General features: G+C 45.8%; 1 protein-coding gene across 4 annotated transcripts in view; it reads left to right on the top strand.

The window, feature by feature from the left end:
- esrrga (estrogen-related receptor gamma a) overlaps positions 1 to 16,090 on the top strand; it is a 69,705-nt gene extending 53,615 nt beyond the window's left edge. For all 4 annotated transcript variants that reach the window (XM_076050255.1, XM_076050263.1, XM_076050238.1 and 1 more), the window contains exons 7-9: positions 6,414 to 6,520; positions 6,623 to 6,785; positions 10,815 to 16,090. In XM_076050255.1, coding sequence (XP_075906370.1) covers positions 6,414 to 6,520; positions 6,623 to 6,785; positions 10,815 to 11,059 — 515 coding nt within the window. In that variant the 3' untranslated portion in view covers positions 11,060 to 16,090. The remainder of the gene's footprint in view (positions 1 to 6,413; positions 6,521 to 6,622; positions 6,786 to 10,814) is intronic.
- The last annotated feature ends 1,410 nt before the right edge of the window (positions 16,091 to 17,500 follow it).

Here is a 17,500-nt window from a genome sequence, read left to right as displayed (position 1 = left end):
GCACACGCACGCACCTGCACACGCACACACACTCACATGCAGGGCAGCGATGTGCTGGGAACTGTTGGAAACTTCACGTGTCCTAATGCAATCTCTATCTCAGTGGGCCAGAAGACTTAAATCTGTCCCCCGCAGAACACAATACGTGTGCACGCTGCACATGGACAGTCCACCAGTCCGCTCTGCTCACACCTGCAACCAGCGACAAGACCACTTGAAGCCGTTTTAGTCGCAGCTCTTTGCTAAAATAAGAAATATCGTAAAATAAAAATCATCATGTATTAAATTCTTAAATACAGATGAATAATATTGATTGATTAATGTAATTGCAGAGATACATATGACATACATATTTTCCCAAATCCTCCCCGCGACGATTTTGGCCATATATTGCCCGTCCATGTGGTGGAGGGCAGAGGTGAGACGAGGCAACGCTTGGGTGGACTTCAAGCAGACCAATGAGGTTTCATGCTTCTAGAAAAAGGGAGACTTAAAAGTGCAAGGCATGCTTGGTGCAATTTACGACACTGACGCACACTGAGATATTGTCATCTTTTTTGTTGCTCTTTTTAAATGTGAAAAACCATCTCATTCTGATAATTGCAGTTGTCTCCACTCTAATCTTTTCTTATTGGGCTTCTTCTTCCCTGGTGTTTCAGGGCAGCTTCTTTGGCACCGCACCCATTCTCCTTCCTCCTACTCTCATTTTCGTAAAGGAAGCCAACCGGTTGGGAAATTGTTTAAAAACACTTTTTTTAAAACACTTCTCATTGTACCTTGGCAAGATGGAGGAGTGAGAATTCAGTGTTAAGATGCCAGCCAGCCAGCCAGCAGCCGGGCGAGGTTAGCGGCACGCTGCCTTGTGTGAATTCAGTTTGGCCGGGTTGCGTTGCGCTGTGTTTCGGTGACAACGTGTGAACCGCCTTTTTACGACTTTGAGACCGATAAGTTGCGATAAGTGCGCGAAGCCCCTTGCTGTTAAGTTGCCGAGACACGTTGAGGAGCTTGTGGTCAAACATGTCTCAAAGCGACAGTCGTGCTGGACGGAGTGCAAACAGTGTAAGCAGGGGGGCCTGCTGTGGAGCCACGTGCACCTTAATGCAATTCTAGAACATAAATTCTGAACTCCTCCTGGCTTTACACATATTGAAGTTATTTGTTGAAACTACGTTTTCTCTCTAAAACGCAGTGCTACTCTCATAGACAAATGGATTCACTGCTTTTACAAACCACACACACACGAGTGCACTGGTAGCTATGAGCATCGCAGTCTCTTCTCACTGGTTCCCATTTGCCCTGTAACCACAAGAAAACAAATATAGGCCTCTTGGATTCATGTGTTTGCGCGTGTTTACGTAGCAACTGGGGCATGAGAGAGGGCTATCCTCTGTGTGTGTGTGTGTGTGTGTGTGTGTGTGTGTGTGTGTGTGTGTGTGTGTGTTTGTGCGTGCGCGCCAGATTGTTGTGCGGTCTCGGGTGTAAACGTGCAGTCAAGACTCATTTGGCAGACAAACAGGCCGCAGGGTGGCTGGGGAATTGACGCGCGTGTTTACGTGTGCTTGTCTTTGTGTGTGTGTGTGTGTGTGTGCGTGTGTGTGTGTGTGTGTGTGATAGAGCAAAAGGAAGAAGGCGAAGGCGCGAGAGCGACCAGCAGAGTTTAATTCCCTATGACTGCGCTGCAGCCTCCTTCTGTCAGACCGATGTATGGCGTACGCAAGCGCACACACACCTACATACTCACCTGCACACACAGAGACACACACACACACACACACACTCGCAGGTGCGACCAGGTTTCTAAATATTTCAGCAGAAGCGTCCCAAGAAGAAATGCAAGACGCGCACGTCAACCCCCCTGGAGCAGAAGGAGGTTAGCAGCTCGGTCTTGGCGCACCTTTTAACTCCTGGACGCCACAAACAGTCGACAATGACAATGAATGTTGCATAGATGTGTTTGTGTTCATCAGCTGTTACTAACTTTGAATTACATCACAGTGTGTGGCGGCTGTGCATTGCTGTCCAGCTCACCCAAGGCCTACGGTCCAGGCCATTTTTTTTTTCTTTTTTTTTTCTTATTTTTCTCTTTTTCTTTTTTTCTTCCTTTTTGCCTCCGGTTTCTTTATTATCATTTTTTTTTTTTGTCTTTTTAGTTTCCTTTTTCTTTTTCTCATTTTACTTTTTCTCTTTTCCTTTTTTCTTTTTTCTCTTTGTCGTCTTTTTCAGTTTCCTGTTTTCTAGTAGCGCCCTTCTAAACGTGGCCTAGGAGTGAGAGAACACTGTACATTGCGTAGCGTCTTCAAGATGTCCAGTGATGCGTCGTTCTTTGTCAGAGCAGAAAAGGAAAAAGATGGCAAAAGTCTTCAACTCTGGCCATGGCACAAAAATAATAAAAGGTAGAAAGGATTCGCTTTGAAAAACTTGTGAGGTTTGACTTAAATTGATGCACATTGGGCTCTGGATCACATAGCCTGCGCAACACACACACACACACACACACACACACACACACACACACACACACACACATTCCCACACATGGTACGAGATGCCTTATCAACAATGGGCAGAGAGGAAATGTAATTAGAGCCAAATAAGGAGCCTTCCTTTGTCAGGTGACATCACAGGTATGAAAGAAAGGTCTCCGCCCCCGTCCCTCCCCTCTCACGCCTCCAACACCCCCACCACCATCGCCACCACCACCCTTTCACTTTCTTCTCCGCCTCACTCTTCCTCGCGGTCTCTCCATCAATACCGCTCTCTCTCCATCATCAGCACTAAATTCCCATTGATGTTTCTTTTCTTCTGCCGTATCGATCGCTCCATGAGAAGGAGGGGAGGGAAGGGGAGGAGGGGAAGAAGGGAGAGATGGCGTTATCTGTTAATTAATTTGTCCTGAAGCTGGCCGCCTATTAATCAGACAGATAAGAGGCATTGGATGGCTGAACAGCGCAGACAGGCCAGTTGGAGGAGGAGGGTGGGGGTGGGGGTGGAGGGGGTGGAGGGGCAACGCGCTCACACGGGAAAACACGCACACAACACAAACACACACAGAGGTGGAGATGCACAAACACACGTGTAGCGATGGCAAAACTGGCCAGCACACTGAAGAACTCACTCACTAACGAGCAGCGCTGGTGGTTGCATTGGTTGAGAAACTGTTTGTGGACAAATTTCTGATGCCTGCCACACAGCCACACACACACACACACACACACACACACACACACGCAGCCAAACCACATCCTGATAAAAATCATTGATGCATTTCAACAAGAAAAGCTGCACTTTCAGCTCGATAAATTAATCACAAGGGTTTTAATTATTGGTCAATGTGTGTATGTGTGTGTGTATGTGCGCGCGCGGGCGCGTGTGTGCATGTTCCTTGTAATTAAGAGGGAAATTGGTGTTGATTGGAGATTTACGCAAACCCTTATTTAAAGCCCCCCAACTACTCGTGCACACGCCCTCTGAATGATGTTATTTTTTCCACCCCGTGCGTATTTATAGATTTCTGTTTGTGTGCATGCCTCTCCACTTTGCCAGCCCCACCAGATCAGATTCCACCAGGGGGATGTCCTCAAATTGATCGAACCGTCCCTGCTGTTCCTGATGCCCGGGCCGACGCAGGGACGGAGAAAAAAACAAAAAAAAAAAAATGCGCGTGCAGAAACACACTGGCACAAGTGGAAACACACAACTGGCGACAGCATTAAGTGATATTAACCCCTCGCTCGTGCCTCGTCTTCTCTTCACTTGACCTCGGGGTTCCAACAGATTCAATAAGCCAGACTGTGTGTCTGTGTTAATTTTAGAAATGCCTGAGCTTATTTCCCCTTCGCACAATGAATCCTGAGGACCCCCTGAAGACATCGGAGACAAGTGTGTGTGTGTGTGTGTGTGTGTGTGTGTGTGTGTGTGTGTGTGTGTGTGTGTGTGTGTGTGTGTGTGTGTGTGTGTGTCCATGAAGAAGAGACCCCCTTAAGAAATTCACCTCTAATCCCTTCTGATGATTTCATTAAGTAGAATAAGACACTGCCAGTTGGCAACGATACTGCTGCCTTCTTGGTGCTGTGTGTGTGTGTGCGTCTGTCTGTGTGTGTGCGTGCACATATCAGTCATCCACTTTTGGATTGCCTCCAGTTTCTGCCTCATTTTTGTATCTCCGCTGTACGTCACCCAGCGCGTGTACGCGTGTACTGCGTCTCCCAGATTGTGTCGCTGCTCGGTGAGGATGGCGCACGCTGGAGATGTTAACAGAGTTGTAGGTGGAATGAATTAGGGCGCATTACAAACAACAATAGCCCGCAACCTGGACATAATGAGACGCCTGCCATTCCCCATCACCAACGCACGGTGAGATAAAGGCCCCAGCTGCACGTTTCGCATGCACTCGCGGCGCTCACTGTCACGTACCGACCGGCCGTCTCGAGAGGAGGCAGATTGCAGCAGATGTTGCTGAAGGAAATATCTTCCTTCTCATCTGCCCGCTTCTCCTGCAGCGAGGTCTGACAGGTGTGTTCAAGTGGGCCGCTGTATTTCCCCTTTGCCTGTGAAGGAAGGCTAGCACGCTAGCACACACACACACACACACACACACACACACACACACACACACACACACACACACACACACACACACACACACACACACACGGTGCCATGGTATAGGCGGGCAGGTGTGAATGGACAGGTGTGTGAGGAAAGGACAGCTGTGTGGAAAGGTGTGAGTTGGCAGGTGTTCCATTAAAACGGTAGAGCGACTGAAAGAGAGCGACAGGGAGGGAGAGGCGACGGGCGAGGTCGGTGGAACTGCATCAAGCTAAATCTCGTCACCCCCCTCCCCCCCCCCCCCAAAAAAAAAAAAAAAACTCAATAAACACAACAGCATGGACAGAAAAACTAAAAGACAGTCAAAAGACACACACGTGGCTAAATGCTATGAAATCTCACCGCAGGATGCTAAATGGACTGCACTTATATCGCGCTGTCCAATGGCCTCTCATTCACCCACTCACACACCAATGGGTGGCTGCTGCCATGCAAGGCGCTGCAGCCCCATTGAGAGCAATGTAGGGTTCAGTGTCTTGCCCAAGGACACAACGACGGACTGGGATGGAGCGGGATTTGAGCCGCCAACCTTTCAATCATTGGACAATGCGCTCTTCCTCCTGAGCTACAGTGGCCCTGCAGTGATGTCGTGTTCAGCGGCTTCCCGGCGGAGCTGCGCTGAGCCTCCACCGCACGCTCAACAATTTAATACACTGGTTTTTCCAACAATTTCAAGTTCCGAAGTAATCGCGCAGCATTGCGAAGGAGAATATTGCTGTTTCTTCTGGGTTTTGTCGCCCTGTGAATTTTAATTTGCTGCAGCACTTTTAGTCATCGCCGTTGAGCGACTTCCATTTAGACTTGCAATAACGTGATCCCATGGCGGCAGGCCCTTCCAGTAAGTAAAGACTGGATGGCTGTTTCTGTTTTGTTTGGGTTTTTTTTTTTGTCCCGAGGTCTCAGAAGATAAACATCCCACACGGCCCCTGTAAGCATATTCAGGTGGAGGTGGCTGTTAAGCCGGATGCAGGAAACAAAGACGCACAAATGTTGCAGCCTCAGACGGACAAAGAGTGATAAAGAAGGCTGCGATTGTGATAGCGGGGGACAGACAGATACAGACGTAAGCAAATAGACAGGCTGGGATTGACACGAGAGAAAGCAGCAGTTTTGAGGCCATGCCGGCAATTAGTGTGTGTGTGTGTGTGTGTGTGTGTGTGTGTGTGTGTGTGTGTGTGTGTGTGTGTGTATGTGTGTGTGTGCGTGTGTGTGTGTGCGCGCGCGTGCGTGTGCGTGTGTTTGAGCGGCACGGCAGCGATGGCCGGCATTGATCTGTGGAGGTTGTGTCAGGGGGAGATAAGGCTTGCCTTTCCCCAGAGAACAGCCCTGGGCATGGGGGAGAGAGGGGGTTGGGGTGGTGGTGGAGGTGGAGGAGGAGGAGGAGGAGGAAGAGGGCGACTCCCTTCAGCCGGACGGAGGGAGGAGACCTGGTCCCGAACCATCTCAGCGTTCGACATTTTCAACATTCTGTCGCTCGGTTTCGGTTCCAAACAGGAGATTGGAACAGTGAAACTCACCTCCAGCCACATGCGTATAAAATTACCCAAAAGTTTTTTATGTGACGTCATCGACATGCCAGCATCATTTTGATTGGTCGCAGGTTTAGCCGTTCGCCTCATTGCCTCTGCAGAACTCGACACGAGCGAAAACTAACAGCCGCTTTTTCGCTCCATGGAAATCCGCTGCCGTTGTGGAAGGTTGCATTGACTTCGAGAGGGTTTGAAAAAAAGATGTGAATTATTTGCCTCGCAAATTCGAAATCTTCATCCAACTGCCCCTCCCCCCCTCCTGTCTGTCTCCACCAGGCTTCTCCACGCTGTCGCTGGCAGACCAGATGAGTCTACTGCAGAGCGCGTGGATGGAGATCCTGATCCTGCGCGTGGTCTACCGCTCGCTCTCCTTCGAAGACAAGGTGCGCGGTGCCCTCCTTCTCACTGTCCTCCGTTTGTTAACCACACCGCTGCCACATCCTGTGACACATCGGCCTGTCTTTTGCGTTGTCTCTTTCCTGCAGCTGGTGTACGCCGAGGACTACATCATGGACGAGGACCAGTCGAAGCTGGCCGGCCTGCTGGACTTGAACAACACCATCCTGCAGCTGGTCAAGAAGTACCGGACGATGAAGCTGGAGAAGGAGGAATTTGTCACGCTCAAGGCCATCGCGCTGGCCAACTCAGGTACGCAAGAAAAGACTCCAGGGTTTGTTTTGTTGCCGTCTTTTTTTACCCGTCGTTGTGCGTCTGTGCTCAAGCACGCGCTGGAGGAGGAGGAAGAGGAGGAGGAGGAGGAGGAGGAGGAGAGAGAGAGAGAGAGTTAATCCTTGACGGTCAAAGACCCATGGGACTCATTGAAGCTAAACCAAGAGTCAAAGGACTCATTTCAATACTCCATATCCAAGCAGTGTGCACACACACACACACACACACACACACACACACACACACACACACACACACACACACACACATGCATACACACAAAGAACAAATGACAACAGCACATCTACTGCTGTTTCAAGGCGCACAAAAGACACACTGGACACGTGCACGCGCCTGTGCACGTGCACGTGTCTTCAACCTGAAGCTCACCTCCCTACCTCCCTCCCGCCCGCCCGCCGCCCGCCTCCCAAACAAAGTGGCGATCCCTTTTACAATTAGCATAGTCGTCTCTTCAGATGCCTGTTAAATAAGGTGAAATCATTAGAGCCCAAAGTCTGTCGATAAAGGCCCCTCTCTGATGTGTCCAGCTGCATCGACAGCTGACTGACACGCACGCACGCACGCGCACGCAAACACACACACTCAGACAGTCAGTCAGACCCGCTTTGTCCCCCCCGCCCCTCTCTCTCTCTCTCTCTCTCTCTCTCTCTCTCTCTCTCTCTCCCTCTCCCTCTCTCTCTCTCTCTCGCACACACACACGCACGCACGCACACATGCGCCTCCCTCCTCCCATGACCCGTCTTTTGAACTTTGTCTTGGAAGCCGGCCAGCTCTTCAGTACTCTTTAATTACAAGGGGGAAGCTGTCAATACAATGTGTTTAAATGGGAGAATGCAAGAGGACAGCGTTGAATGGGAGGGAGGGGCCTTTTGTTCTGGTCCTGTCGTCGTCACCGTGCACGTAAACCTGCACGTTTTTTTTAAATTTTTCAAATTTTTTTGGGGGGGGATGAGGGTGGCTTGCAAACATGCAAACTTCATCTCTTCAACACGCGTGTCAACAGCAGCCAGGAGGGACAGTCCCTCACACACACACACGTACAGTCACACCATCGTAGAACAGATTTAAAACATATTGACGCGCTGTTTTCCTGTAGGCCGTGTGTGCGACAATCAATGGCTGGCGCTGAGGTTATTTGTCTTGTTTCTGCGTGCGTGATTGCGTGATTGATAATGTCAGTGCCAGAAAGTATAGAAAGCTGACCGGTTTGGAAGCTGTTCAGAAAAAAGCAGGTCGCTCCTGGGGTGATCCAGCGGCCTGGATGGTGGGTTGCCAGGTTTGCAGGAAAGACAACGGGAAGGCTGCCAAGTCTGAATGCATCACAAACCAGTGGAGTCTGAACCATTGCGTTTGCATTTGTGTAAAATCACGAGCACGCTTAAAAGACGGCACGTATTGTTCAAAAAGTGTGATGTCCAGCGGTTCACAGCCACAGTTTTCACTATGAGATGATTAAATAAACAAATATATATGCAGCTGCAAAACAGAGATTAAACTAAAAATAATTGTGAGTAATGAATCTTGCAGATAATTTCTTACAACTTAAGCTTTGTAACAAAATCGCATAAATATGAAGAAGTCTTGCACAATTCTTATTTGTGTATTTGAAAAAAAATATTATGTAAAGAATATGAAATAGAAAAATAAAACAACTTGCATTTTGTGTCTGCTTGGAATAAATATACACCTGGCATCCATTCGCAAACGTGACAGAATCTAGTTTAAGAGGGAATCTGCTGCCACTGCTGGTGACTGGTGGCACTGCAGCAGCTCAGTGCCCCGCCTTGATTTTTCTTTAAGCGCACACTACGCTGTCAGTATGAAGACAGGTGCAGGCTTGTCAAGATAAATGACTAATCGACTTAATGTCTGGCAAGAATGTACGTTTTAGAAAGTGCACATGGCCAACACTTCTGTCTAAATCAGCTTGACACATTCAGTTAATAAATCCTTGAGAGAATTTCTCCATCAAATGCTTTCTCGGTGCTAAAAAACACATTTATCAAATAACACAATCTTGTAAACTGGAGCAGCTGACGCTCAAATGAAGAAGTTTGCATCGTGGGCCGGTGGGCCGCTCTAACTGCTCTTCAAGACAACAGAATGCTAGCATTAGCATTTTGAAGGGCACTGACACTAATTAATTCACAGGATGCTAATCGTCTGCATTAATGAAGCCAAGCCTTAAGAAATGTTAGCAAACGTGCCCCACATGTAAAGACAGCTAAACTAGCCATGGGAAACAGGAGGCACGTGCGCGTTGCAGCGTGTGCGTGCGTGCATGCGTACGTGCATGCGTGCGTGCGTGCGTGCGTGCGTGCGTGCTTGTGTGTCTGCGAGTGTGTAGCTCCGTTGTAAGCGTGTGTTCCGACAGCTTTTTGCGTTGGTGCTCATTAGCGTCTGCTGTTTTACTCCAGAATGTAGTGCAGGTCAGAGCTGCAGCCACGTCGAGCAGACTAAATAGTGAACACACCATCATAACGGAGACTCATTACACTTGGCTTTAACAAAAAAAAAAAAGTCAACTCAGTCTCACTGGCGGTCTTCTTTATGAAGGCGATAGATGTGTGAGTTTTGTCCACACGTCACACAAATGAATTTCTCCTCAGTGTGGTGTTGCTTTCCACTGATCAAAACATGAAGTGAAACACTAATTCTATTTCCGACTTTTAGAAAAGGCGTCTGAGGATCAGTAGAATAGTCTATTGATTCCAGTGGGATTCAACTGTCTTACTGGCCTGGCCCTGCATACTGATGGAAGCATTACACTCCATAGATCCGCCAGTACTCTGTAGAGATGTCTTTGAGGGATATATGCAGCAATAAAAAAAAAAAAATCTTCTATATTATTATTTTAATTTATATTTTGCTTGTTTCGAAGTTTCTGTTGATAGAATAAAGCCATTTAACATCATCATTATTATTATTATTATTATTATTATTAGTATAAAAGAATTTAGCAGTCAAAGAAAGATGTGCGGTCGGTTGATTTCAAACCATTCGTAATTGTTTGTATTTCTATGCATTGAAATGACTGAATACATTCAATCAATACATTGAAATGTAGTCGTGCTTGTGAAACAATGCGTGTTCACACGGCACATTCTATTTGTATAGTGTATGTTATCATTACTGAAGTTTACAAGCACATCGCCTCTTGCATATTTGGAGGCCGAGAGCCAGAGACTCTCACACCGACACACCTCAGAACATTTCTTAGTTGTAGTTCTGCAGGAAGAAGCTGCTGTTGTCTCTGCTGCCAGACGCTCTGTGAGCCATCGCAGTGTTTGCCTCACACTGCCACTGTTTTTTAATCGGCTCCCAGGTCACACAAGTTTGTGCAATGTGAGTGTGTTGCCATGTTTGTCGGGGTGTGGTAGCCTATCAATAGTTGCCTTGTGATTATTATTTAACATGCATGTAGTCATTGATCAGAGCCATTGATCGGAGGTTGGGAGCTAAAGGCCAGCTCACATTAAGACTCTGCCTCCCCAAGGGCCAATATGGAGCATTATCATTGAGGGACATTCTCAGCCTTCACAGGCACATATGCTCAAACGCACCTCACACACCAGCTCAAAGAGAGATTACAAAACGTGCAGAGACAAAGTGCACACACGCACACACACACACATACACACACACACACACACACAGTCAGGCTCTCAGGTGCCCCTGCATCTCTTCATCATTCTGCGAGTACATCTCTTTGCTCTCCGCCCACTCCACTCTTTGTGTGTCCATTCATCACACCCACAGAAGCACTCCTTCAAGACAGAGTGGAGCAGTCCCCACGTTAAATGACTGGCTGGTTGAAGTTGTTTTTCTGTGGGGTTTCTGATTGAAAAGTATTTCTTATTTATGTGGCAAAAGTAAATGCCATTCAGTTTACATAGTTTCCCTCTTTTTTTCTGGAAAAAAAAAAAACATAAATTGAGAAAACTCGTCGGATTAATCTAAATTTCACTCGACCCCATGTGCTTGCAGACTCCATGCACATCGAAGACGTGGAGGCGGTGCAGAAGCTCCAGGACGTGCTTCACGAGGCCCTGCAAGACTACGAGGCCGCCCAGCACCAGGAGGATCCCCGTCGGGCAGGCAAGCTGCTCATGACCCTCCCCCTGCTGCGCCAGACGTCCACCAAGGCCGTGCAACACTTCTACAGCATCAAGCAGGACGGCAAGGTCCCAATGCACAAACTCTTTCTGGAGCTGCTGGAGGCCAAGGTGTGAGCGCCGAGGCCCGGCAGGATGGAGGGACATCGGGGAGCTGAAGTCTGAACCACCTCTGCTCCAATGCAAACGCGATCTTTGAATGACCTCTTGCTCTTTTACATAGTCAAACTCATGTTAGACGCACACACGCACACGCACGCACGCACACACACACACACACACACACACACACACACACACACACACACACACACACTAAAATAAGTCTGCTGACTCATGCTCCTATAAATAAGTCAACTTAACCTCTTACCTAAACCCCCAAACATTCTTCACCTTTGACGGAAAGGAGGTCACATGACCTGTTGTTCTGGGGACGATGCTGACGGACTGACATGACCCCTCCCCCCTCCCCCCACTGAGACTGAGAGAAGTTGATACTTCTGTCTGAAACTGTTGCCATCTGTTTCCACGGAGGCCCCAAACACTGAAGATGGCAAAACTGTCGGGCATTTAATAACCATTAAGATGTTATTAAAGACAAATGCTCAAGTATGGACATCTTTAAAAAAAAACAACAAAAAAAAAACTTGATCCTGAAAACTCTTCATTTTAGTCCTGAGAGACTTCAAGACTGCGCTCGAGTTTCCTCTTGCTGCCCTATTTCCCCTCAACAGAGTTGTGTTTTTTTTAAAGTGTTGAAGGAGAAGACTGAAGAGAAAAAAAAGGAGATGAACTCTGAAGAAATATGAATGATGTGTTTTGTCAAACTACACTTAAAAGGAAGCGTTGGATGGACAGACGGAACAAGAGAAGAAGAAACAGGCCGTGCCAGAGAATGGAGCCCAGTTCCATTCGAGAGGATGCCAGCAAACTTTATCGTCACAACTCGAATCTGTTGTCTGCCGTGGTTCGCCGGTGGCTTCCGATGATGTAACTCCAGAGCTCTGCTGGTTGTCTGCTCAGCCAGCAGGGCTCAGAGATGTTGGAACCACCTGGGAACGCGGCCGTAAACTCTACTGGTTTCTCCCCAAATTCAGCTCCCGGTTTCCCTACGACTCCCCTTCTTTGCTCACAACGTTCATTGTGTTCCCTGAGGAGCAGCGGCCTCAGAAAGCTGAGCGTGAAAACGTTTGTATCAGCGACGGCGCACCTCACAAGGCCGACGGCGCTCTTAAATATCAAGCCAGTCGTCGAGATTTCTTAGTAAGTAAAACGGTAACAGTGTCGGCTGTAGATGGCTGAGAGTGGATCCCTGCCGGTTCCACGGGTAAAATCGAGGCCTCGCGTTGTCACATTGTTTTCTCGCCCGCGTCACTTCAGATCTCAGACTGTGAAATGTGCCATGAAAATAACAGCCCAGCCCGCGCTCATTAACTAAACTGCTAAAGTGTCCCATCGGCACGACTCTCTCGCTGCTCTCGCCCCATTCGCCACTTTCAGCCCATCTCGAGGTGTTTTTGGCGATCCGCGCAGGCAGTGATGAGGGCGTGTCAGTCGCTCAGTGGAACACAAGCCCAAAGGTAAAAGGTGTGCTGACAAAACAGACTAAAGAACTGTTATTGATTTCTTCCATCATTTTCCTGATTTCTATCTCGAAAGTAACCTTGGCTATGATACCAGTAGTAGGGTTGTAAATAGCTGTCATCCTGTATATTGCATATAACATGGCTTTGTTTTTGGTTTCTTTTTCTTATTTAATATTGTCTTCTTAAAACTGAAAAATCAATCAGTATGTATTTCCTTTTTTCTATCAGCTTGATCACTTTCAGCAATTACCATATATATATAAATATAACAAGTAATAATGTATTAACAAATCAGCGTTAATCTTAGAAATCTCTGAGCAATAGTGGTTTTTAAAGGAGGGGGCTTGTGCATATGGACTTAAGTCTGCAATATTAACATAACGTGCCAGTCTTAAATTTGGGAGAGAGGAAGGGGATTCGGGGAGAATTTGTGGCTTCTCCTTCGCTCTGTGTAACTTGCCAGGGGCTATTAGATAACTTCAGAATTCCTTGGGGGGCGGGAGGGGGGTTTGGAAGCTGCTCTCATGCCGTAATAGTCGGAGAGCTGCAACGGTGGGTTTTGTGACGAGGCTTTTTTCCAATTGGACAAGAAACAAAAGCAGCGAAATGACGCAAAGTGTGCAGCAAATCGGCGAGGACAAAAACACATCACCAAATCATCCACTGCACTGCAGCATAAGTCTGTTAATGGTATGTATGCACATTAATAAGACCATAAAGACTCACTAGAGTTCATGTATGTTCACTTTTACACAAGTTGCTGGAATTTACGGAGACCATCAAATCTGAAAACTCCACACATGAATCCGTGCTGTACTGGAATTGAACAGAGCTACACGTTCGTGCAGTCATTTCCATGCAATTGAAAAGTAATTGAGAACCGACAGGTTCAAGTGGTGCGTGCAGTCCAATGGGAGTCTTCACAATGTGTCACTTTTGGACCTTTGGATCATTTTTCTGTTGTGTTTTCCAACACGGGTTCATGGAACCTGGATTGGACAACAGTGTTATCTAATATGAAATGGCAACTTGTCACAGCTGAGCTGCGGTTTTAAGTGTAGTTGATCTCTAACATCACACGCTCTATATCAGCATTATTAGTAAGGGGTATTTTCTCAGCCTTCTTCAACATTGTATATTGTAAAGTATGCAGATTATAATTCTAACATAAGACAATTTATTGGAAAGGCAGAAAAAAAAGAAAAAAAATATAGTTCAGCCTCTTGTGTGTTTCATGTTCATGGATTTTTCTCTTAAGAAGAAACATGGTCTGTTTGATTTTTGTCTGCTTTTGTTTCCACGTCCTCTTTCTGTTGGATCCTTCCCTCCTTTGTTGAATCTTCCAAGGCATGTCGTGCACTTTTTCTTGTGGTGGTTCCCATTCTTGTGCCGTGTGCTTCTTCTTTAGGCGACACAACGTAGACTAGAGGCCACTTTGTCTGTCCGGCCAGTGTGGCGGGGTTCAGGGACCCGAACCAAACCAATTTGAAGGCTCTTCTTCTAGAAACATTTGACTAAGACCACGAGGATCAAACCACAGTAAACTGTTTTGTTTTTTTTTGTTTTACCTGTTTTGTTTTTGTTTTATACATAAACAATTAAACATTTATTACCTAAATGAAGGAACACCGCTAAAAAGGGATCTTTGTGTAACTTTCCTGTAGGGTAAACACTATACTGTATATCTTTAGGTTTGAATAACAATGCAATCAATCAGACAACTGAGTACTTCAGAACTCTAGGTGACTCTTTTGATTAACTTGCTGTACATTAAACTGCCTTCCATACAGCTCAGCTCCATTATCTACAATAAGTCAAATAGATGCAAATTTTACAATTGAAATAACGTCCTTATTGTTACATCCTTTTATGAATCATTTGAAATAAATTATTTTTTGCTTTATGACAAAGAGTGAAGACAGGTGAATGTTTTTGCCTCCAGGAGGTTGAAGGGAACTGTCCAAACAAAGATCTCCACTAGTTTAGTTTTGACTTGCTTTTTCTACTCATTGCATGGAACCTCTTTGCTCTGACCCCTGGTTTTACAGCCATATGACTACAAACTATTCCAAAAATGGAGGTTTTCAGTAAAATAGAATGAAGTCGACAATGTAAGAATTTGTTGTTTTTTTTGTTTTTTTTTTCATTAGGATAAAATGTTTGTAAAACAGCCGCATGTTACGTTTGAAATATCTCACTTGAATTAGCTTCTCATCTGACACTTTACCGACAGCACTTCTTTTCTGCTGTACAAAGAAATTATGGAAGAAAGGTGCTCTTTTCTTAACTTTGTTTTTATGCTGTGACTGTTTTTTTTATGTATTGTACAGTGCTACAGAAGTCCTGCGCATTTGTCACCTCTCTCTCTCTCTCTCTGAGAAGACTGAAGCTGGCCTGAGTCGATGAAAGGTTTTAAACATGATGCCCGCAAATAACAAGCGGCCATCTTGGATAGTTTTAGATCAACCAAATTATATTTGGACAGTCGAGGAGCTACAATGTGGAGCTGTTGGAATATAAGCAGCATTCTGTCCCTAAAATAACCTTAATTCTAACATGAAGAAAGCAAAGACCAGACTCCCCGGCTTCAGACCTGCAGGGAGACTCTGTGATTTCCTCGGCTCCAACTTGCTGCTCATTGCCAGGATCTGATTCAAATGTGACAGACAAAAGGGAGAAACCGAGAGCATTTTGTTTGTTAGTAGGGATGCAGTTTGCACCTGTATTTTTTTGTTGGGTCGCACACTCAAATGCGGTTGTAGCTGTTGCGATGCCATGTTGCACTTGTGCCCATAACACACGACAACAAATCACACTTTTATTTTATATAGAGGGTTTTTTTTTTGGTTTTGTTTTGCAGAGCCGCTGGTGGGAAGAGTTGGTTGCACTTTGGGCGCCACGTTTATCATTGTCATCTGGATCCAAGATGCATTTGCAGCAAATACTATATTTAACAATAGTTTATCAGAATTATATTAGGGCCTAACGACAAAGCAGGATTGTCCATTTTACCGTGGCTGCCCCGGAAATCTGCTAAGGCCAAAATGTGTCGACCCTACAGCTCAGCAGTGTTTAGTCATTTAGTTGTATTTAATCCCCAAATGTAACTGCCACTGTTTGCTGCGGCTGAGCCTGCAATCGGGAATTGATATCGTGAGGGGGAACGTTTAAGAGACACATTTGGATACAAAGAATATTTATAGACAAATGGACCCACGTGGCGAAGAAGAGTTGCGTTCGAAAGCCGTCCCTGTAGTGTTATTGAAAACATGTTCGTAGATTTTAGATGTGCTTCACATCAGTAAATGAAAAAAAAAAAAAAGAAACAATAACCTGTATATTTTTGTGATGTGTATCATACAAGTGTGCTACAACAATAATGTCCATTTGTGTAAATGTATTTATTTCACATTGTATATATTGTTCAATGCAAAAAGAGAGACCTATGATTCTGTAACTTAAACTACTATGGGTTGAAACATTACATGTGTTACTCCAGACTATGCCTTTCAGGATTATTACAGTAGAGCAATATCAATTAAAACCAGGCTTCCAGTTTTGACACCTGTTTTTGTCTGTTTTTTATTCTGAAAATCTCACTGGTCATCTGTACAGTTCTGAACAGTAGTGGTCAACCACATGATATCTCTGTTTCAAGTTCTATAGATGGAACATTTCAAGCATACAAGAAAGATTACATTGACAGAATCGTATCACACAGAAACCCCTGTAGTGAAGAAAATGTCTGAATCTGATCTGGAAGTACATTAACTTGCACATAGATGAGCTTGTTCACTTGCACCATTTGCACCACATGACAAAAATACGACAAACAGTTCTTTGTTGTATTTTTTCCAACACTAAAAATATATATATTTCTGTGTGTGTGTGTGTGTGTGTGTGTGTTTATACACAAAATAAATGAATTAGAGGAGTTAAGGGGGGGTGTGGATGGGAGGGAAAGAGGGGGGAAGTGGAGGAGGAAAAGGGAAGTGGGAACAGCTTGCTTCAGTGGGTGGCTAACTACTGTGTATTCTGAATGGCCAGATTCTGTGCTCTTGCCAAGGGCATTGCACACACAAACACACACACACACACACACACACACACAGGATGTGTCCAGGCTTTCAGACCTTTGGCTAGAATTAACTCAGGATCCTCCTCAGGATAAAATACAGTTTTGTTCAGAGGATTTTCCTCCCTGATAAGTTCATGTAAACATGCAGATAGCGACTCCTCCTCCACTCTCCTCCTTCCACGGTGGCGCCTGAAGATCAGCGTCCTTTGCTCTTCAAACCTATCTCGGCTTGCGCTTTCTTGTTTTTCTGTCAGTGTCTATCCATTTTGACCCTCATTTTTCTTTGGCTCCATCCTCTTTTGCCCTGTCAACCCGACCCACTTCCTTATTTCTCTCCTTCGCCCTAATGGCCAGCAGCAGTAAATGGGATGCAAAGGCCAGATATCTAATGTAGCAGAGAGCTGTGAAGCGTTTTAAGAAGCCTTTTTTTGCGAACAGGGGGAGCCCTGACCTGCAGGCAAACATTTTTCACCCAGATGACATAAGAAGATATTAGCTGAACAAGAGCAAGATTTTTATTCCATCTCTTTTCTACAGTTTTCCGAGTCTCTCCTTCTTTTTCCCTGTTTTCCTTTGCCTCCTATTCACCCCCTCCTCCCCGACCCTCTGCATGCACGCAAGGCTTTATTGTACTTGCTGACTTTTTGGACTTCATTTATTTTATTTTATCTTTGATTCATTATTATGATACGATAAAAGCTACTTGAGCATTTCAGCTGCTGAGGGGCTCTTATCGTTAACCTTGTGGAACGCATGTAAGTGTGGGCTCCACACGCCGCATCGCTAATGGCTAACTTCTGCCCTCTCTTCTCCTCCTCCACCTTCTGGCTTCTTCTGCATCTCTTCTTCCATCTCTGTTGCTCCTAAAGCATCTTTACCCATGTTATCTCGCGA

Source organism: Nelusetta ayraudi, unplaced genomic scaffold (genome assembly GCF_046127955.1).
Source record: "Nelusetta ayraudi isolate G7.1 ecotype Tasmania unplaced genomic scaffold, CSIRO-AGI_Nayr_v1 ptg000005l, whole genome shotgun sequence".
Classification (NCBI taxonomy): domain Eukaryota; kingdom Metazoa; phylum Chordata; class Actinopteri; order Tetraodontiformes; family Monacanthidae; genus Nelusetta; species Nelusetta ayraudi.
The sequence above is the reverse complement of the archived record's forward strand: the minus strand, read 5'-3'. Positions and strand labels throughout refer to the sequence as shown.